Raw genomic sequence first — 22602 nt, 5'->3', positions numbered from 1 at the left:
AATGTAAGATAATCGAAAAATATTTCTCTTAGTCGTGGTGGCTAATTTTTTTTCCCAGAAACACATTTGGCATCTTCTTTCTTCATCTCACTTGTGTCTCCTCTGCCTCTTTCCAGGTAATGCAGGTGGTGAGAGAGCAGATCATGCGAGCGCTCTCTGTGAAGCCTAATTCCTTGGACCAGTTCAAGAGTCGCCTACAGAACCTGAGCTACACAGAGATCCTGAAGATACGTCAGTCCGAGAGAATGAATCAGGAAGATTTCCAGTCCCGGCCCATTTTGTAAGTTTTAAAGGAAAAAAACGGTCAATTCCACTGTTTTTTTTTTTTTTTTTTTTGGCTGCCAGATTATGAAATCTTTCTAGTAAAAATTCATTTCATGCCAATATAGACCTGGAGATTGTGCCTAATCCCCTTGGTATTAACTGTTGCAGTCCATCTTTTAACATAACTTAATAGGTATTTGAACCAAAATAGTGCAGATATTCGAATCATTATAATCCTTAATGTCTCTGGAGTAGCTTTTACATTTTCTTTACATTTTTCATCTAAATGCCAAGCAAATGGCCTAAAACAGCCTTTTTATACATATATATATTTTTTGATGAATCTCTGCATTAAATTCTAAGTATCTGCAGGCGGCCTTCTTAGTCTGTGCTCAATTAATGGCCCTCTCAGAGAGCCGGTGCATCGTTAATCCACCTTCTGTATCGGAGAACATTGTTCTGTCCTTGTTTTTAATGGAGTAGGTAGCAGTTTTGAGGAATCGTTACGCTGAGAGAACTTGTCTCTTTCAGCGGTAATCAATGCTGCGCTAAGGGCTTATTGAATCGCCGTTGGAAGGGGAGAGACCAAACCTTCACAGACGCTTAATCCCACCAGACCGAATGCAATGACACAGCGGCGCACAAAGAGTGCCTGAATAAGTTAAACGTTCCAAATCAGACTGCTGCACAGCAGAATAGCAAGAAGCTTCTGGCCACGTTTTAAAATATTAGCGCTGCCTCTGCAGTTGAGGAAATCAGAACAATGACTCTGAAATATTTACTTTTTAAAAAACAAAGCATTTTTATTTGTTCTTTCATTCCTTCTCTTTTGCTGTTTAATTCATCTCAGACTGTCTTCTCCAGTTGAACTAATCAATGTTTTGCAGACGCTTCATGATAGATGCTCCTCCTTTTTGATGATTTTTGCCTCAGTTTTTTATTCCATCACCTTCCCAGGTGCCTTTCTTCGTTCTGCAATCCGGTACCCCAGGTTTTCCGTATTCACTTGAATGAATCAATTTAAATTGAACCTTCTGCAACGTTGTAATAAGACACAGTAGACGAGGCATTCAAAGGTGTGAGAGCAAAACAAGCACAATATTCAATTTGTTTGCTAAATTCTTCAAGATTTCTGACCTCAGATCCACGTCTTGAGTGGATGATCAATGAACCAAGCAAAGCAAAAGGTGATGAAGAAGAAAGTTGAAATGATGAATGAAGGGTGTAGAAAAACAGAGACGCACTTATCAAGATGTTCTGGCCGATAATCTGATTTGGTAAAGACCTGCTGATACTGGTGGATATTGATTCTTCAAAGAAGTGGGGGGGGGGGAATTCTAGTTGATTGGCTGCCTGGACCAGCATCCAATATCTGGCAATAGGAATGCTGTTCCCTTTTTAAATAGCTTCTCACTCGTTTTGTGTTTCCTCTGGCTTCATTTGAGCAGCTCACACACTGAAAACATCAAACGATGAGTTGGGTTCCCCAGTTGGAAAAAGATAAGAGCTTGGGGCTGGTCAAGTTTAAAATTGGCCAAATTGCGTCACCAACCAATCAGTTTATTATTATCATAAACTTTTGTCTCATATTTATTTCAGAAGTCATCCAGGTCTTGTTCCTCCTGCCTTCAGGCAGAAGGTTGTTCTGCTTCAGAGCCCATAAATCAATGCTGAGAACCGACGTCTTAACTTGGCTTGTGCATCTCATGAACTTAGCGTCATCTTTGATTTTTCTGAGTTCGTGCTTACATCAACATTGTTTTTTATTGTTGTAAATTTTAATTTCTCTCTGTAAACTGCTTTGGTCTCATTGATTTAGTGCTGGTTTTTCCTCCGTTTCTCAGACTTGCCGAATTACAAACACTGAGATCGATTGTGCATTTAATGTCTTCCAACACTGATAATTTAAGAAATGTTTATTTGGGATTTTTTTAGATGGCTAATTTAATCTTCTAGATACACTTTGCAGATCAGCGCCACTTTTAACAGACTGCAGATAATTCCACCAACAAGTAATCTGTGTTTATTTTCCCACAGGGAGCTGAGAGAAAAGATCCAGCCAGAGATCATGGAGCTGATCAAGCAGCAGAGGCTCAACCGTTTGTGCGAGGGGACCTGCTTTAGGAAAATCAGCAGTCGCAGGAGGCAAGGTGAGGCGCTCTTGACCCACACGTGGTTTTTAATTCACACTCCTCCATCCGCAAGGATTCCTTGTCTGATTTCTTCCTCATATTCCTCCTTTTGATCTTCGTCTCCGTCTCCTCAGTCCCTTTTCTTTGTGAAAACCAGGCACATTTCGTTAGCGGGAATCTTTGAGCCTCTGGACTGCTGCGAATCTGCACTCATAATCACTTGCACGAATTCTCCGGCTCTCTCGACCTTTGAAGTCGAGACACGCGGTGGCACAGGGTGTCTTTTAAGGCATAAAAAATGCATCGCGAGTCTTTTAAGAAGTGCGTGCATGACATCTTTCCTACTCCCTTTTGCCCTTCACGACACACCTCTGCAGCATGCAAACACGGCCAGAGCTGGATTAATCTGAAGGTGCTAAAAACATAAAGATCAGCGTGATTTAACTGCAGAGTCTGCTGCTGTAATAGCACTCCTTTTCCTCTGTGATGGAAAATAAGAATAAACCACCAAGAATCTACACATCTTCTCAGGTTGGAGTGCATTAAAATCATCCAGTCTGACATTTCATATTCCATCTAAAAATGTAACGACTGTTGCCATAACCCGTCCAGCTTCTGCTCTCTCAAATAAAATGCTTTTTTTTTTTTTTTGGGAGGGGTTGTGAGGGTCTTACTGAGTCAGTTCATTTCAGCACTTTACATCCTCGTTAGGATTTGTCCTGTCAGGTGTCATCTGAGTCCCATCAGAGTGAGATTACATAATCATAAACTTCAAAGGAGGACGAAAAATTGCAAATCAGGTTTGAGAGAGGATCCCACATTAACTAGGAACGATCAGCTGTGATTTAAAACCCTCACCGTCTTTGGTGCTTTTGGTAGACTGATATTCGGTGATGGGGCTTTTCTCCTCTGTTTTATTAACCTTTCATGGTTCTTATCTTCATGAGGGAATGCGAGTCTCACCTTGAAGTGTTTTGTGCAAAAAGGTTTGGAGCGGCTGTCGTCATTACATCCCACCTTTGCGCCGCAGAACCTGCTCATCCCTACATGAGTCAAACTTTACGCCACCGTCGATGCCTCGCCTCGCGGCTCAGAGGCGTAACAGATTATCTTCAACCCTGAATGTATTTATTGCAGCGTGGTTTGACTTCCTCTCTTAGACTGCCATTTATCCTGTTCCTCCGGAGCGTTGCTATCTTGGTTCTGTTTTGAGTGCTTTGCTTTTGGGTGAATCTGCTCAGCCTTCAAATTACTCCTCTCCTCTATCTGTCCTCCAACAATACACATATCCATCTTTCTTCTCCTTTCTGAGCCTTTGTCCTCATGCCGGCTGGGCACACCTGTAAATTTGGAGTGCAAGCTGAGTGATAATTAACGGGGTTTTTTTGTTTATTTTGTCTCTCTGTCATTGACACGTTTATTTTTTTTTTCTTTGCTGCTTTAAACCTGCCGCAGCTTCTCGTCTCGTCTCACTGTTTGAAAATCCTCCATCCTGATCAGATGCATCCATAGCATTAAATATTAATTCACCTCAACACTACTGTTGAATTATTCCCCTCTCTATCCTGTGCTGTCCATTTGAAATGAATATTTCTCTCGTAAAGCTTTTGTTTTTGAAGTGAACGGTGGAAAAAGTGCAGCGTCTCCAGCCTTCTAAGAGCATTTTTATAGCTGGTAGCAGTATTTTCATCTCACTGAGGTGCACTTTATCAAAGGAAGAAAATCTTGGCCAGAACTTTTTGAATCCCATCTCTCATGGCTGCATGTTGTTGAATCGGTCGAAGCCGAGAGGAGAGAGCTCACGCTCCGGAGTGCAGACACCTGCAGGCGCACCGATCCATCAGCCTGACGACGAAGCCGAACAGTCGATCCCTTCTCCTCGCTTCGCTGTAACCAAACGAGTCTTTTTTTTATTTTTTTTGTATCAATCTGCTCCCTGTGGATCGGTACCGCTCCACACCCGCCTGGAACCAGCCGGCATGTTTTCAGCAATTAGGATATGGCAACTGTTCACACTCCAGCCAGAGCGTTGCTGTGTGTGTCTCCTCGCTGCCAGTGACAGTAAGCTTGATGCCCACTTTGGCAGAAAAAATCAACTAAAAGAATACCGGATTTGCTGCAGAGTATTGGAGAATTGCATCAAGCAACACTTTGCAGTTATCACTATAGAGTACAGGCCCCAATTTTTTTGTTTTAAAACCACTTAATCTTCACTGTTTGTCCACTTTGCACTCATTCAAACGTAGTCTGTGTCGGCGGATTTCCTTTTTTCAAATAAGATTTTCTTCTTTCTCCAATATTTTTTAGTTTCATCGTCTGATTGTGTTTGCGTGGAGCTGCTGCTTCTCTGTGAAATAATCTGTTTAAAGCGCGATATTGTCACAACAATTTAGCTGCTGGTATCTGCTTGTAAACCCTCTCAATTATTAAAAGGGAAAAACACTATCGTGTAAAAGTTGCATTTTCCTGCATGAAACTTTTACAGTTTTTCCTGCTGGCAGAGCAGACGTTCACGTTGTGAATCTGATTCATCCTTGAATTTAGCCTCTTCATTTTTTTCTGAGATTTTTTTTTTTTTTTACCATTTCTGGTAATTAAAGGTCCCTTGTCATTGGTTGACTTGAGGTTACTGGATATTGCTGCTGACTTGGTGAAAACAAACTGTGTCGTCATGATCCCTCCCTTGTGGAGAGGATCTTCACCCATCTGCGGGTTTTCCTCAAGGCTGTCTTTTGGCTCTGATCCTTTTTTTTTTGTCTGCTAATTTTCTCTCTCCTCTTGATGACTCACACTTTTTGACAGCTGCTGTTTATTTCATAACTTGTCTAAATCCGTCTCTGTTGATTCTTCCAGATAAGTTCTGGTACTGCCGGCTGTCTCCGAATCATAAAGTCCTGCACTATGGAGATCTTGAGGAGAGCCCTCAGGGAGAGGTCCCCCATGACTCTTTACAGGACAAATGTGAGTATCTATCAAATTTAGCAGAAGGTTTAATCATCAGTTTTCCAAAATGTTTATAAAGCTCTGACCTGCCAGTGCTATTTGATGGCTTTTTCACAAATAACCCCAGGTTGGAAAGTTGTCATTCTGGTTCATTTGTCAAGTGCTGCAGAAAAACAGGACTTCAAGACTTTTTTTTTTAAGTTGTACTAATTGCAGAGCTTATTTATTTATTTTTTTTAGCATTGCTTTGAAAGCTACAATCACAGGATTCCAGGGCATTCTGGAAAAATGCAACATTTGATCAAAGCATTATAAAGAGCAATAAAACTATTTAAACATTGAGAGGTCAGAATAATGTAGAAGTTGCATTTTCTGATTTAGTTTTTTCACTGTGATTATATTTTCAAGATATGATGATGTTTATTTTTAAGAATTTTTGCTGAAAATATTTATTGAGCATTAAATACATATCCACTGCAGATTTAAGCTTATATATATATATATATATCTTAATAAAAAATTGCCATACTTAAGTTTGAAGAAATCTTTTAATTTGATCAATATGTTTCTTCGAACGGGAAGTAAAATTACTGATTTGAAGTGTCAGGGATAAATTGGCAAATTGTCCATAAAAACATGCAAGCAGCTGGTCAGCAGCTGTAAAAAGGGCTTGATTGATATTTTGCCAATAAAGATTTTTTGGGGGTTTGCTGAGAAAGGTTTTCAGCATCCCAGCTTTGTTTGAAATAATATCCCTTCTGCGTTGTCCTCTTGACGTTTGGGAGATGTCCGTCTCAATTCCTATCAGCAACAAGGCTCTTGGCTAAAACGTAATAATTTTATGTTTCATTCTTCCAGGAGTAGGAATCATTTCCCCCTTAACTGTCGGTGCAGGTTGAATACCCTTTTCTTCTTTTAGCCTTAGTTTTTACTTGGATTTTAATTTCTAGAATTAACCAAGCAGTCATCTGGGAGGGCAGAGTTGTGTGGTGGTGTTGTTGTTGTTAACTGTCATCTGTCCTCTCTGCAGTGCCTGTAGCTGATATCAAAGCTGTTATCACTGGCAAAGACTGTCCTCACATGAAGGAAAAAGGAGCCCTCAAGCAAAACAAGGTGTGTTTCAGTGTTTGTGTGTGCATGTGAACACATGCAGGCGCCTGGGTGGGTGTGTATCCAGCTAAGAAAACGTGTGTGTGCGTGTGTGTGCGTGCGCGTGTGTGTGTGTGTGAGAGAGAGGGAGAGAAAGAGAGAGGTTGCATAACATGATGTCAGTTACATAAATTCTGCTTTTGGAAATAACACAATAACTTACATTTCAGTGGCTTTCATGGGGGCAAGCGCATTCATCAGCAGCGTTTTGTTCACATAGACGACTAAATAGTTTGTTGTTGACTGGAATCAGTCGATTTTTTTTTCTCATCCCTGTTCTAATATGTCAGTAACATGAGCATTCACTCTTGAGCATTAACCAGAATGAAAGCTCCATCTTATCTTCATCCATGTACACATCATTCAGTAATTTGCCACTGCAGGCCTTCGTCCCCCATCTTCCGTCTTGTATAAACATCCTTATGGACAAAGAGAGGAGCCTCCTCTGGAGCTTTACGCTGTTATATTTCTGTTAATAAGTGTAGGTCTAGGACCTGTTTTAGTTTTGTGAGTGACAACGTGAACACATTATAGTGTTAATGTGTTAGACAGCCAGGCAGAGTCTAATCTTCACAGGCTTCAGAAACATAAGTGCCTCATTTCTGAGTTTTATCTCAAATATCTATACAAGAAAAATCTATTTTACTGCATTGTCAGAAGTTCAACGTTTGTCACTAACCCTTTAATACATAAAAGAGGTGCTCTTCATTCAGATGCATTCTGCACTTTTCCGATTTTTATTTCTAAAAGTTTAACCAAAAAAGTTGTGCACGTTTTCCTTCCACTTCACAATTATGTTCATGTTTATGTTCTGTCTTTTCAAAACCCAGTGAAATACGTCAATCATGATGATAACAAATGTGAAAAACGTCAAGGAGCGTGAATACTTTTGCAAGGCACTGTGTATAATGATGCGACTCAAATAAAATGTCAGAGTTTCAGACGTTTTAATATCTTCCCGACTAAGAAAGAAAAATACGATGTACTTTTTCCCTAACCAGCCTGCATGTTTTTGTTTTCAGCAGCACTAGCTGCACAGCTCTATGGGTCGCCGACTTCTTATCATTTCATCCATCAGCTAAATATTTCTTCGACTGGATTAAGTGCTTACAAAGAGACAGGCAAATGCAGTAAACAGCATTTTTTGGGTTTTACAATTCTTTAAAGCTATTGAGCCTAAACCCCTTTTGTTAATAAAACATGCCAGCTTGGGACAGTGGCTATTCAACGTAGGGAGCATTTATTCTCTTGCTCAAAAAGCAGAGCCTTTTCCCTCTCAAACAAATGAACTGAAGCTGCATTATTTATTATCTGCCCAGAAAGTGTGGCTGGGCTGCAGCCCCAGACTAAATGTTTAATTATCTGCTGCTTGAATCCAGACTCAAGAGTATACAGGTGAAATTGGTATTGCATTCCTGCTCTAGTCCACGCTGCGTGTCGTGGTCGTCTCAGTTTTGAAATCCTGGTGTCTTCAGACGCAGCGGAGGTGAACGATACATGTCTCATCTGTTTTTCATCCAGTACTGCCTGTAATACAGACAAATGTTATGTGCAACTAATATTTTTCTAGCTGGCACTTTGCTTTTCAAGTTCTCATTTGGATGCTAAAAACAAGCTGCTGATTTTTTTTTAAAGTCTGATGTGACTTTGCATATTGGAAATAGTTTTTTTGCATGCCAGTTCAGACATGTCCTCTGTATTATCTGTCCGACCCCTTCGGTGATTTTCCCATCATCACACATATCGCCTTGCTCAGTGGATAAAGATAGTTAGTGGTTTCTGAAGGCCAGCAGAATCACAACAGTTCAGCATATTTACATCAGATCTTTTCACTGCGATCTGTAATATTTGTTACTCCCACCTACTATTTCGTTTTTCCCTCTTCCTCGCATATTCCTTTTCTGTCAACGACTCCGGTGCCGTTTTTGCACAATTTCCCCTCTGTTCATCCTCGTCTGCTTTCTACCCCGTCCTCTCTGCAGGAGGTGTTGGAGCTGGCTTTCTCTGTCCTCTACGAGTCAGATGAATACTTGAACTTCATCGCTCCCGACAAGCATGAGGTAAGTCAGCAGAGGTCGACTTGGTGGTTGTTGGCTGTGTCAGACAGAATAAGCGTGTTTGATGAAGACGAGGACAGGCAGGTATCTAAATATAAATCCTCCGAGTGTCATATCTAGTTGATATACAAGTGTTTACAGTGATAACAGGGACATGTGACACTTGAGGCACTGATTTGTTTAGTTCCTTCCTCTGTCTCTCTGTTTGAGTAAAGGCTTGTCTTCAGGATGTTTTAAAACAGTTTTGAATGTAAAAGTAATTTGAAGTGAATGTAAAAACCTGAAGTCAAATTGAATGTACAATATTTCTATAAAACAAAATATTTGCATTTTTTTAAATTTGTTTGCTTTTTTTTGTCACAACTTAAATTGGTCTCCTTAAGGTCACATCACAGTATTTCCTTTGGATTTAGGTCCAAACTTTGACTGGACCACTACAAAACTTTCATGATTTTTTTTTTGTAGCTATTCAGCAATAAACCTGCAGGTGTCCTGTAGATCATTTGATTGCTGCAAAGGATTTCTGGTCCCAAAAGGTCACCAGAAATCCTCCTGGAGGATTTTGTGGTTGAGGGAAGAATTGATGAGAATCGGGTGGAAAGCAGCGGTCAGGCTATTGGAGTCCCAAAGCCTTTGAATGATATTTGTGACCCTTTACATACAAATGAACATCAGCAACTTTGTTTCTCATCAGTTCTTGAATTTCTTTAAGTCTTCTTCATGGCCACCAGCAGGTTGTCTACAGCCAAATTCCTGATTCTGGAAGTTTCTCGGTGATCAGGCCTCGACGTTGTGACACCGAAATCCACTTCACAGCAGCTGTTTCATGATTCAACAAGGGAGATGTATAATATTAAAATTTGTCTTAGTTCTGAAACATTTTCAAAATGAAAGAAAAAATGTTTGTCGACAGGAGAGAAGGCGACATTAGAACAGTGGAAAAGTCTGATTGTGTTATTAAGTCTAAACTGTAGAAAATGTGAATCGTAGTTTTTCAGCGCATCACTGTTGAACTGAAATATATTTTACAGACTTTATCTTTGTTTCTTGGAGTCATTTTAATGTGACGCTTTGCCTCGGACTGTCTCTCTGCAGTACTGCGTGTGGACGGACGGGCTCAATGCTCTCCTGGGAAAGGAGATGACCAGTGACTACACCAAAACAGACATGGACACCCTGCTCTCCATGGAAATGAAGCTTCGCCTACTGGATCTAGAAAACATCCAGATTCCTGAGGCGCCTCCCCCGATTCCCAAAGAACCTAGCAACTATGACTTTGTTTACGACTGTAACTAGACCTGCACCCCCCTGAAAAGCCTGAACCCCCCCACCCCACCCCAAATCCCAGTGTGCACCGTCTGTATTCACTGGACCAACCCCTCTTTTCTCAAATACTGGAAGAAGCAGAAAGAAAAAGTGAATGATAATGATTAAAATAAAAGGAAAAATAGTAAATATTGATGTTACCGAGGGAGTCAGTGCAGAGTCATCAGGGTGGAGAAAAGAAGCCAGGGAGCGTTTGTTTGTTGCGTCTGTGCATCGCCGCCATCACTTTCCTCCTGTGACCGATGTTTCCAAACTTTCTCTTTGTCCTCCTTCCTGCCCAGCCTCTTGCTGTCTTCTTGCTTCTGTAGACGAATGCGTTGAAATTTCATTCTCTCCACCTCCTTTGTTGTTGTTTTTTTAAGTTTTTGTTTTGTTCTTTGTTTTATTATTATTATTATTTTCCTCAGGGTTTTCTTGTGAGGGACAAAGATTGCAGAGATCAGGATGGCCGTTTTGTAAATGGAGGGATTTTGTGTCACCTCGTCAGAAGTATTTATATTTTGTCACATTTCCACTTACTTGGTGGCAGCTAAATGTCTCGCAGCAGGCTGGATCACGCCCAGCGGACCCATAGTTCATTGAAATGCTTCTTTGTCTTGCCCCAGTCTCACTTAACACGCACTGAAGACTGTTCAAATAAGGTGATTCTCAAAATCCAACCACTTTACTGCAGTATTTTTTATATACACATTAATGTTATTGAAAACCACAGCTGCTCATTACTCATTGTACATACGTACACAGTGGCAGTGCCATCAGACAAGTGTAAGAGAGCCACCATCGTTAGACAACATACTCTCTCTCATCTTTTTCCTAATTTGAGTCTTATTTTGTTGTTGTTGTTGTTGTTTTGAAGACTGCTGTAAACAACATTCCTAAGCAATATTGGAGCTTTTGTTTTGTTTTGTTTTGTGTATTAATGATCATCATTTAGTAATTTTTAAAATTGTGAACAGCCTGGTTGTGGGCGTTTGGTAAAGGGAGTTTGACTTTTTCATTTCTCTCTGCGTATTTTTCAGACTATGAAGGCCAGCAAGTTGAGAAATTATGTATTTTTTTAATTTAAGTAATTAAAAAAAAGGAAGCATTTTTATTCTTAGTATGATTTATATATTTTTGTCCTTCCTATTTAATGCCTTCTTCATTAGATTTTTTTTCAAAGCCCCTAAAACTGCTGTTTACATTAAAAAATAATAATAAAAAAAATTCTGTCTTCTCTTTATTTATTAGCAGGCTTAGCCCACAGTATGCTTAAACATGAATAATTGAAACATATTTTAATAAAACGACTTATTGCAGTATTAGAGCTCATGAACTTATTTTAGTTACAGGGTGGAAAAGTCCTTATGTTTCACAGTGAAGGGATGGAATAACTAACTTTTTGCCGTGATGTCATCACCGTTTTCTTTTGGCATACCTAATGATGTCATGTCTGAGAGGTTCCCAAGTGGCCAAATAATTACTAGTTGGAAAATAGGTTGGGCTTCCATGATGTTGCAGCTCGTTGCAATCACTTTTAGGATATCTTAAACTGACTTCGCCTTCAGTACTTCACTGACCGTCACCATTGTCCATCATGAAACCTCCAGATTTTCACAATCACAAGCTCGAGAAAAAAAAAATTATATGGAATCTGACAACACTTTGAAGATCTTCCGTGATCGTGAATTAATGTCAGCCGTCATCTTTAACTGCTGTGTTTTTCTATGTTGGGATTTGACTGAAAAGTACCCTCTGTAGCTCACTAAACCACACGCTTTTGTTTGATCAGAAAAGTTTTGATCTATTTTGGTACAGAGTAAAGAGAACAAAAAAAACATCTACTGTGCTTTCTGCTGGTCTGGAGCTAATTTTGGTGAAATTCCCTCAAAGTTTCTATGTTTGAAAGACAGCAGGTGATGAATCATTTGGGATGATTGATGAGGAGGAGGAAGTACTAATGCAAAAAGAAAACCCTTTCTGTGATGGGAAATGAGTATGTTCCCTCAATACACCTGAGACCTAAAACCATGAGGGGAATTTAAAGATAAACTGACTCGTCTCTGCATTTTTACAGCGCTCTTTGTGCATACACGACTTTGTCTCATAGCAGGTGCTTGAGACGTTGATTAAGGAGACAGACACCCCCACTGGACCACTTCTGTTGTCCTCACCCGATGTGTGGGACTGAAGCGAGACCACGGCGAGCTGAAACCAAGTTCTTCCTCCTATTTTTATATTTGCAGAACCTGCAAGTGTTTATTGGTGTAGGTTGACAGTCATAAGAAAAATAAATTAAGTCAAAATTTGAAGCCTTTCTCCAGCAGACAGAAAGTTGCACTTTTGTTAAAATGACTTGCCATGACTTTCTGAATATGTAAGCACAACATATTTATTTTGAACTACTTATGTAATTCTTATTAGCAGGTACCATGTGTATGTTTTGTTTTTGTTTGTTTTTTTGTTTTATAACATTGACATTCTGAGAATTGAAGATAAGAAACGTCACAAAAATCAAGCGTTATTACATACTCCGTTTTCTTTTTCTATACTAATTCAGACATGGCAAATGGTCAAATAAAATCCCAAACAAAACCTTCATACAAAACCTGCACACTAAATAATGGGAACCAGATGTGTAAAATCATTTCAATCACATTTTTATTAATTACATTTTAGAATCTCACAAGATCTGAAAATTTACATATGTGCAATAATTACATATTAAATCTTTTATTTCACCACATCGGTATACAAAATGTAGAGACAATCTATAAATCAAATGTTTAAGACGAATTCTTGCCATCAGGCTAACGTGACACGCTGTCCTGGCGTAAACGTGGCACTAGGAGGCGATTTGTCGTTCGGACCCCCAAAACTTTCGTACCTTAAGAGGGAAATGGAGTTTAGGTGAGAAAAACTGAAAATAATGTAAGTGCAAACATTTCATTAGAGTTAAACTGCGATTAAGTGCTCAATTTCTTCACAGCTACAATGAGCAATCCTAAACTTTATTCATATTGTTCATATCGTCACTTTTATCACTATAATCATTCTGCAGGAGAGACGTTGCAGAACTCCTGAAGTGCCTTAAAAACTAGATCTATTTAAAGATATTACCACAGTGGTTTGTGTTCTAATCTGATACAGAGTCCTCTGGTTTCCCAGTACTCACAGTTTGGTGTACTTGCCCCAGTCGGCCGGGCTGAGAGAGGGTCTGGTCACGGCTAAGGCGGAACTAATGTGAGCCTGAGACAGCAGGAGTCCTGGCAGGCTGGAGGCTGGGTGCGTCCACACAAAGTCATCCTATACAGAAAGAAACACAGACGTACACAGGCGCAAGCTTAGATCTGATGTTTCTTCTATTGGAAACGAGTAGGTCAGTGCGGCGTTGAAAACCGATGCGGAAATACACGCAGAATAATTCATCTGAAGTCAGAAGATTGGTGAGAAAAGCTGATGACATGCACAGACTGTTGGAAATAACATCATGTACAGATGGGTTTTCAGTCCTATTTTCACCTACATTTCCTTTCCTGTAGCTGTTCTTGATGTTTTTGATGTCCTGTTGCAGCCGCTCCAGCTGCTCTGGGCCGAGTTCTTTATATCCGGTCTGGACGGAGGACATGTACGCTGGAGCAAGTCCGCTGACTGGGTTTCTGGAGTTGGATCCAGAGACATACAGGGATTCCTGTTAAACACACAGATGTTAAACAGGGACTTTCTTTGCTCCGTTTTATAGCAACCAAAGTCCTGGACCAAGATTAAATGGATTTGTGGTCATTATTAATAGAGAGGCGACAGTGAAAAAAGGTTAGAGGTCCAGGGAGAAGATGCAGTGACATCTAGAGGCTGAAAACTTTTCCTTCAGATTCAGTCGACTTTCTTTACAAACAAGTTTGAAAACGCTGCTCAGATGAAGCACCCCCAAAACCTTGCAGAAGTTTGTGTATCTATTACAAGTTTGATAAATAAGTTACATTAAAACACCCAAACTTTAATGAATGTTACATCACAGAAAGATATAAAGTGGAAATTTTGCAGGCGAGTGAAAATATTTCAGTTTTTTGTTAAATCACATTTCACATTTTTGTGAAAGAAAAAAAATCTGAAAACCAATGCATCGTTTCAAAATCCCAATAAAATGTGGAAACATTAAGTACTTTCACTTACACCTCCAGTTTAGTTTTTTTTACGGAAACTGGCTCTTGAATGATCACCTGTTTAAAAACTGGCGAGTTTCCACCCTCCGACTCAAAGGAACTTCCGAAGTAAAACCTCCAGACGTTACTGCGGCGCTCCTCGTGTTCAGAATGAAGCTCCGCGGGCTCAACCAGAACCAACGACTGGTCCAGCACCAAGCTCTGCTCTCCCTCTCCGACAGAGTCGTCTGAGCCGCTGCTGGTATTCGGGAAGATCATGGAAGACAGGCTCATGTCGGTGTCTGAGGCGGAGGTCAGCTCCTGATGGTCACACAGACAGGTTTAAAGTTTCCAAGCAGATAAACATAAGGAAATAATTCCCAGCACTTTGCCTCTTGTTTTATCAGTCCAAAAGAACCTAGAACTGCATGCACATCGAGAGCGAGCGTACATTTGACGTGCCGACGGCCGAGCAGTTGTGAACAGCCTCCAGCTGTGCGTTGTAGAGCAGGGCCTTTAGGTCCGCCCCAGTGAACTGCTGCGTTTCTGCTGCCAGCTGTTGTAGATCGACATCTGGAGCCAGAGAAAGGCCAGAACTCAGAGCCTTCAGGATCTCAACACGAGCCTCCTGGAAACAAGACACAAAGGAGATCATCTTTTAACAGCGTGGTAAAACAAAGCAGCAATGCAACGTTGGTCATGCTGTGCAATCTCTAGTGCAGTGATCTTCATCTATAGGCATGAAGGAAGCAGATGACTGATTTTTAAATCTACACACCTGGTCTGGAGGGGGGCAGTAGAGACTCTTGTCCAGTCGTCCCGGTCTCAGCAGGGCGGGGTCTATTAGATCTGGACGACTGGTGGCTGCGAGCACATACACCCCTGCACACAAGGGCAGAAAACAAGGTTATGTCAAATGTTGAAAGCCCACATGTAAGAAAAAAAAAAACACTTCTCAGTGCAATCCAGCTTAGTTACAGTTGGAATATATAATATTATTACTAAACATGTCATCTTGAGGCACTTTATGAAACATAAACGCAGTTGTGATCAGCAGTTTATAACAAGCAGATCCGATCATTCGAAGGCGCCCATGGTGCAATCCGATCTTTATTTAATTCAATGAATGGATGTTTTAGACAATTGCTAATAATAAGGTAATACATATTACCAATAGGAAAACAATTATTTTTTTCTGTATTGCTCCCGACTGAATCAAATATGAAATTTTAGTCTATGAATTGGTTCAATGAACAAAAATTTAAAACCTAAGTGTGATAAAACGCTACTTGTCATTTCTCTGGCAGCAGTTTTATCTGTTTAATGGTCTGTGGCACAAAGCCAAGGAAGAAAGACATCAGCAATGATCTTCAATAAGCAACTGCTTATTCTTTTGAGATACAGTTGTTTACCGATTCATAGTTAATCCACCAAAAGTGGGACAGGCGTCAAGCAGGAAATGGGCCAGATTTCCAAACATAACGTCCGTTTCAAGGGTTAAAGTTGCAGTGATGCTCAGACCTACCCTGCAGCCCCTCCACCCCGTCCAGCTCGGTGAGCAGCTGGTTGACCACACGGTCGGTTACTCCTGTGCTGTCGTGGCCTCTCCTTGGCGCCAGAGAGTCAAACTCATCGAAGAACAGGATGCAAGGTTTGGCAGCTTGTGCCCTGAAACGAAAAGAGGAGGTAATAAAACCAGTGGGAACATTTACAAGCATTCGTACATCTTTAAAGTATTGTCAAAACTCAAGAAAAATTTAAAATTAAAAAATAAATAAATGAAGTTCACCTCAGGAAGACGTCACGAACCCCCTGCTCACTGGCTCCTATGTATTTACTCAGGAGTTCAGGTCCCTGCAGAAGTGAAGGTTTATCTCAATAAATGAGGCCTTGATTTCCTCAAACACAAAACTAAAGTCCTGCAGACTATGAGAACCAAAGTCCGAGCTACCTTGATGCTGATGAAGTTCATCCCGCTGTCTTTGGCCACAGCCCTGATCAGAAGCGTCTTGCCGGTACCTGGAGCTCCATACAGGAGGATTCCAGAGCAATGGCGGATAGGAAGGTTGGAGAAGAGGATCGGATACTGCAAGGCACGAAAGAACAACGTCAGCTTTTAGATGTATGTTGCTTTTTCTATTGATCCATGATGAAAACTAAAATACAAAAACTGAAAAGGCGGTCACTCTGAAACTAGTAAGACGCACTGAAGGCAAACAGTAATACTGATGTGCGTCTGCAGATCTTTGCAGTAAGACATCAGTAGATGAGAAGCATGATGAAGCCCTGAATCAGACAGGAAGGTGTGCTGCAGGGAGCAGCAGGGTGCTGACCTTAGCAGGGAGCAGGATGGTGTCCATCAGCTGCTCTCGCACTTCTTGCAGCCCTCCCACTCTTTCCAGTCCGACTCCACTCGGCGTGTGAAGGTCCACGCCCCACAGCGACGGAGGCGTGAACCCACTGAGAGCATGCGCAAAATCCCTCCATGAAAGACAGACACCTGAGGAATGATGGGTAACAATCAGGCTAAGCTGAACAGATCTGGGCGTACAATGAGATCAATACGTCTTAATAAAGAATTTCAAAGCTAACGTCTTTGCTCACCTTGACTGCTGTGTCCTCTGTGCATTGCGTTAGCGTGGACGGCTCGCTCCAGCAGCACAGCGAGATCCTGGGCTGCATATCCCTCCGTCCTCATGGCCACGGCCTCCAGGTCCAGATCTTTCAAGCTCTCCTCAGAGAGGAAAGGCTTCCTCAGGATCAGACGGTGCAGGATCTCAGCTCTCTGTGCCTGTAAAGCAACACATCATTTTAATATTGATAGAATTTTCTTGATATTCTCAGTGTACGGGCGTGGATGTTGGCGCTGACTTGGTCCGGAGGCCGGATGTTCACAAATCCCTGGATGAGGTGGGACCCCTGGATCTCTGTGAGAGACGGGTGGAGAGAGTGTTCGCTCTGACTGGTGATGATGAGACACACCAGGGTGGAGTGGAGCACCGCCTCGCCAACCACGTCACACACACCTGCAGCCACAAACCTACAGCTTTACTTACATACTCAAATCTTGCGTGGTATGAGTGAGTTTCTTGACCTACTTTGTGCAATGTACTGCTGCAGGAGCGCATCAGGGCCACGCTCGTGTTCCGGTGACGTGGCTGCACGGGTCAAATGATCCAGGTCGTCGAGCAGGACCACAGAGGGCTGTCCCCACTCTGCCTGTTCAAACATGTCCTGCAGGATGTGCTTCACACTGTCTGCCCTTTTGCCTAAGAATTAAAAAATGAAAACATGAAGGTTCTGCTTGTCTCTGATCCATTTGCGTGTTAAAGGAACGTTTCTTGACCTTGGAGCTTTTTGCAGTCCAACACCTCCACGTGTGCATCCAAATCCTCTCTGCTTTTTCTGCAAAGGGCTCGGGCCAAAGAGCTCTTCCCACTCCCCTGCGAGAGGAAATGAGGGAAGAACCTGAAGCAATTCACTTAACTAAACGTACAGTATTCGGTAAACATTAAATCTTTATCATTTTAATTCCGTTATTTTGCATATTGATCAGTTACCACCATCCACAGGGCGGTGGCAGCATCATGCTGTGAGGAATGTGTTGAAATGGTCCAGTCAAAGACCAGATCAAAATCCACTTTGGAATTAGGCTCGTCACAAAAGCAAATTTTTGTAGATGATAATTTGTCAAGGGAAATAATTGCGATAAACGATGATATTGTTGTTTTGAGACCGATGTCAAGTGATACAGTGATAATGGTAAAATAATGCAAGTTCACCATCTAAAAGACCAATAAACTGTAATTTTGTTTAAAAAAAAAAAGTAATCTCTATATTTTAAAAATCCTAAATAAAACACAACAACCAGAAACAATAAATAAAACAAAGATAATACAAACACACACAACAAAAACCATAAAGAAAAATGGAATATGAAGTCTCTATACAAAACTGCCATTTCATTCAACATCACAATTACATCCCATTTTGTCTTGGTGAACCACAAAAGAAAAAGAAAACATACATTGTGGTCGTAATGTGAAAACATTCAGGGGGAGTGAAGTGAATTTTGAATAGCAAAGATTTACCTTAGCACCAGTGATGAGCAGTGCTCCTCCTTTGAGTCCCTCTCCAGAGGTACAAAGTTCCCTTGAGAGGGGACTACCCAGCAGGGCATGGGAAATAAACTCAAATCCGGTCTTAATAAGAGCGTCAATCCCACTGGGGGAAAAATACAAGAAGTGGAATCATATTAGAGCATATTAGAGCTGAAAAGGGTGAATGTTGAATTCTTTCAAGAACTTACCCAAATAATTGTAAGGAGGGAAGCTCCATCTCAGGAGCCTCAGATTCAGCTTTTGGAGCAGATTGCGCTTTTGTCTGTCTGTCCACCTGGAAGGAACAACATGTCATTAATGTCAATATTCTGACTGACAAAATCATTAAAAAAAAGTGTTTCCAAAGCTTAAACCTGTATGTTTTCCTTCTGGAGAACGGTGGGTGCTAATAGGAATAGCTGGTCCGGCGGATCGTTGTTTGGTTTGGGTTTCAGCACTGTCAAAGATAACTCTAGCTTTGCTGTAAAAAAGGGGAGAAAAAATATACAAATTTCTAATGCAGCTGAGGGAAATACAGATTTTTAGTATCATAATTAGACTTTTCTCAACTGCAATCCTAACAGGCGGAGGTTTTTGTTTTGTAATCGCACTTCTTAAGCTTGTAGCAGAAGTGAAAGGAATGAATCACCATCGTTTCCATGTAGGAGGACGGTGCCGGAGCGAGGAGTCAGACACGCCAAAGGTTCGTGACTCTTTGAGTGAAGCCAGTTGAGGAAAGTCGTCTGGATCGCTTCATTATCGTCGTCCTCGGGCTGAGCAAGAAGACATATCGCAACATTACGCAGACATATATTAAAGCGTTACATCAGATTCGTACAAATGCAATTGCACCGTGGCACACGAACGCTCCGGCGCCTACCAGAGGTATTTGAGGCTGTAGGCGGACTCTGGAGGCTACTTTGATGACTGATTTCACGGGTTTAATTCTCACTGATGAATGTGGCAGGATGTTCAACTTGCTGGCCAGAGGCTCTGGGATCTGAGAGAAATGAAATAGAAATTAAATAATACAGACGTGGGCTTACATAAGAATTTATATCTCTATTTCTTTTTTTTTTTCTCCTTTCGTTACATTACAGCCACAAACTTCAAATCAATGTATTCCCATTGTAACTGGGATTATAACCGATAGACAACTACAAAGCAGTGAATATTATTTATTTATTTATTTTTCCCACAAAGATTGTGACCAGAGAGAGAAATACTTGCAGGCCTTACAAGTCGATAAGCGGAGGACAGTGGATGGATTTGAACATTTTCATTTTTAAAAATCTGAAAAGTGTGACTTACATTTGTGCAAGCAAATGTAAGTCACACTCCATAATTATCACATAAAACATCAAGAATATACATTAAGCTTCGTGATTATAATGCAAATTTGTATTTTTTTAAAATCAAATAAAACATGGGTTTTATTGCAGGATCAGAGAATTATAATTTAAAAAATCCAGAAATTAGTTTGGATGAATGTTTATTTTCCTCACCCATACTTTTCCACAGTGGATCTTGTTGTGACCTCTCTCCAGCATCTCAGCATCGTGGCACACGACCTTGACTACTGTGGCTTCTTCCTCCTGTCCCTCCTCTGGCTCCTTCCCTTCCTTCCCTCCTTTCACGCCGCTCTCTTTGTTCCCTCCCCCACTCTTCCTTTTCTCCAAGGCCTGCCTGGCTTTGTCCTTTGCTTTTTTAGGGGATGATACCTTGAAAAGACGGCCGTACGTCACTACAGACTGACCTCCTCTAGTTGCTGTGCTCAGACCAGGACGCCAAGGAAAAATGTGAATAACACCAGCAGCGATGTGACTTATGGTACAAAGACAATCCGGAGGTGCACCGCACACTCTGTAGATAGAGTCGGGAAAGACAAGAGGGATGTTGGGCACAGGAGCGTGATCGTAAGGGCCCCGTATTATATGCTGGAGCAGGCTTTTCAGGTCAGCGATGCCTCCCCATTCCTGGCTGCGACCAGAGTGTGAGGTAATATCTGCCGATGCCTCCGACGTGGGAGACAGAGTCGAGTCTCGCTGGAAATTGCTCATCAAGGATGGATCAAGGATGGTCCTCTTAATAGCATCACCGATTTTGCTCGGTCCAGTGCGGCGGATCTTCTGAGACACCACAAGCTCTGTGAACTGCTCCAGTCGACCGTAGGGAACAAGCGGGGAGACGGAAACTGTGTTGAATTAAAAACAAATGACAGCGTGCTTGTGAATATTAAACACGGATATAATCTGAGCTCAGATATTTAAACAACAACAAAAAAAGATCAAATTAACACAGACTTATTCTAATGTAGATTACTGAGTGACTGTACACCCAAACAGGAAACACGCCATTCTGGAAAACCACTCTGATCTGATCCAGAAGCTTCTGCTCCAATGTAGAACTGTGAAGTTCCTGGGAGATGAGAAATAAATAACAAAGCATGTGGCTTTAGATCAAAAGAGTAACATATAACGTTTGGAGAAAAAGAAAAGCTCCATGTACAGAGCCCAACAAATATTTTAATGCCACTTGCTTGTCAGAGACAAATATTTGTCTACTTTTGTGCTGTTCAACAAAAAGTGGAACAGTACACTTTTGGGATTTGAGAAGGGTGAGAGGTGAAACTTTTCCAAAGGTGTGAATATTTTTGCAATGTACTTTAGCCCTTTTGGTGCCTTTTCAACCATGCATACAATATCACCATCACTCACCAAGATCTCCCAGTCATCAGACGACAAAGGCTCCACAAACACCTGATTTAAAGATGAGACTTGATGGCACGGTTTCAGAAAACCCTAGAAAAAAAACCAAACAACATCAATAAAACAACTGATCTGACCACATGTTGATGCAGTAATGGACTTTTTTTGTGTGTGTGTGTTCCACTGTAAAAGCGAAACAACAAATCAAAGAAAAAGGTTTTACTTGATCTCCGTCTTTCAAGCCCAGCTTCTCTGCCATTTGCCGACACAGCTCAACGTCGATGCTGTCTGGGTCGGAGGACGCCCTGTTCAGGGTCCAGCTGAGGTACACTGGAGGTGCGTTTTCCCAGGACAGCTCCAAGGTCTGGTTCTAAAAACAGGCAGAAAACATGTAACAAATATGATTCAAACTATGCTTGTGTGTTTTCACCTCAGCTGTAGAAAAAGATGGGATAAAAGCTTCAGGAAAACCAAAAAAGAAAAAGAAAGAAATCACAAAAATTACAGGGGATTCTTTAAAATACATATTTTTTTCTTGTGCAATTACATGTCTGGACTGAGTTTATTAACCTGGTGGACAGTAATAATTGAAAGCTGTATACTGTACTCATGAAAATAAGAAATAATCAGTTTTTATCTTATGTCTTCCTATTTTCATTTAATAGGAAATAATACCAAAAAGAAATTAGTTGGTAGAGATAAATGTTTCAACATGGGCTCCATGTTGATAAGCTTTATCTAACATATCTAGAAACTGATATTTTTTGCTGTTTATTCTTTAAACACACCACAAGCTCCATTAGATTGAATGGAGAGCATGCAACCCCTACTTGCATCTCCACTCCACGGTTGTCTTGCAACTTCACCAGGCTGAAGTTGCAAGACAGAAGAAGTCATATATTCCACAATGAGGATAATGTGTTCAGACGGTGCAATGTCAATTTTGTTACTGTTTAGGATATATTTTCACAGTGGATTTTACTTAGGAGTTCCAGAGTAAAGGGGGCTGAATATAAATCCAAGTCATATTGTTCAGATATCTATTTGGGGAAAACATATGCAAGTGTTTTCACTTGCATATCTAAATTATATATTTTTGATGAAGGATATTGATTCTTGTCAATAAAAAAAGTACACACTGACATGAGGCAGCACATCCTCTATTCTAGAAAATAAATAAGCGTCTCAACCAATAGACCGGTCTATTTAAAGATATAATCCATGTTTCTGCCTCATATTTGTTTGGCATTAAAAGGATCTGCAACTTTAGTTTTCCCACTGAAAGCACAGCAAAGTGAATGCCAGGTGGGTGGCATTGTATGGATATGTCCCATTCTCCTGAAGGCAGCACAGAGCATTTTTCGTAGACGCCTGTAAAAATAAGTTCTATTCACGTGTTCTCTGGGAAATTATTTTTGATGACAAATACAGAAACAAGCATAAAAATCACTACATCAACAATAGTGACAGTAATGTCAACAATAAAAATAATATTCAGTGCAAAGTCGCCTACAAATATTTTGGTGGGGGGCGATAAGGGACCTGGATAATGGATAGGGGGGCGCTAGCCCAAAACAGTTTGAGAAACACTGCGCTAGGCTAACGTACCTCCTGCAAGGAAAGGTGCGATATCATCTTCGACGGGAGGTGAAGGAAGCAGTTTTTAGCGTTGTTAAAAACAACTCTTATAGGTTGAATGCCCTGACTACAAAACATTCTCATCACATCGCCAAAGTAGCTGAGAACTCCAAACAGGTTGCTCCGCTGCTGTTGGAAATGCAACCACCTCCTGAGTCGATCGA

The 22602-nt window shown here is 41.0% G+C and overlaps 2 protein-coding genes across 8 annotated transcripts in view; one reads left to right on the top strand and one right to left on the bottom strand.

Moving 5' to 3' along the window:
* elmo1 (engulfment and cell motility 1 (ced-12 homolog, C. elegans)) overlaps positions 1–9853 on the top strand; it is a 97859-nt gene extending 88006 nt beyond the window's left edge. For all 7 annotated transcript variants that reach the window (XM_055053730.1, XM_055053727.1, XM_055053733.1 and 4 more), the window contains 6 exons: positions 117–280; positions 2302–2414; positions 5250–5357; positions 6370–6452; positions 8471–8548; positions 9641–9853. In XM_055053730.1, the coding sequence (XP_054909705.1) occupies positions 117–280; positions 2302–2414; positions 5250–5357; positions 6370–6452; positions 8471–8548; positions 9641–9841 (747 nt within the window). In that variant the 3' untranslated portion in view covers positions 9842–9853. The remainder of the gene's footprint in view (positions 1–116; positions 281–2301; positions 2415–5249; positions 5358–6369; positions 6453–8470; positions 8549–9640) is intronic.
* Positions 9854–12494: 2641 nt separating this feature from the next.
* pex1 (peroxisomal biogenesis factor 1) lies at positions 12495–22598 on the bottom strand. Its single transcript, XM_055053929.1, has 24 exons — positions 22409–22598; positions 21024–21170; positions 20810–20893; positions 20396–20510; positions 19598–20286; positions 18973–19092; positions 18742–18865; positions 18467–18573; positions 18302–18387; positions 18084–18216; positions 17339–17435; positions 17091–17261; positions 16864–17018; positions 16597–16783; positions 16326–16492; positions 15944–16078; positions 15782–15846; positions 15518–15660; positions 14771–14874; positions 14444–14620; positions 14071–14313; positions 13377–13541; positions 13026–13156; positions 12495–12737 (listed from the first exon to the last, which is right to left on the bottom strand). Exons 1-24 carry the CDS (start codon positions 22520–22522, stop codon positions 12656–12658), a joined length of 3741 nt encoding a protein of 1246 aa, XP_054909904.1. The 5' UTR covers positions 22523–22598; the 3' UTR covers positions 12495–12655.
* Between the last annotated feature and the right edge of the window lie 4 nt (positions 22599–22602).

The sequence above is a fragment of the Poeciliopsis prolifica genome, unplaced genomic scaffold (assembly GCF_027474105.1).
Source record: "Poeciliopsis prolifica strain line A6 unplaced genomic scaffold, Auburn_PproV2 SCAFFOLD038, whole genome shotgun sequence".
Lineage (NCBI taxonomy): Eukaryota > Metazoa > Chordata > Actinopteri > Cyprinodontiformes > Poeciliidae > Poeciliopsis > Poeciliopsis prolifica.
The sequence above is the reverse complement of the archived record's forward strand: the minus strand, read 5'-3'. Positions and strand labels throughout refer to the sequence as shown.

Excerpts from the sequence above, each read along its gene's own strand:
- pex1 (XM_055053929.1), bottom strand. The coding sequence starts at position 22,522 with ATGAGAATGTTTTGTAGTCAGGGCATTCAACCTATAAGAGTTGTTTTT. Across the intron at positions 19,093-19,597 it reads TCCACTGTGGAAAAGTATGG|ATCCCAGAGCCTCTGGCCAG; the intron begins GTGAGGAAAATA and ends CATTTCTCTCAG. Across the intron at positions 12,738-13,025 it reads TGGGGCAAGTACACCAAACT|GTACGAAAGTTTTGGGGGTC; the intron begins GTGAGTACTGGG and ends TTCCCTCTTAAG.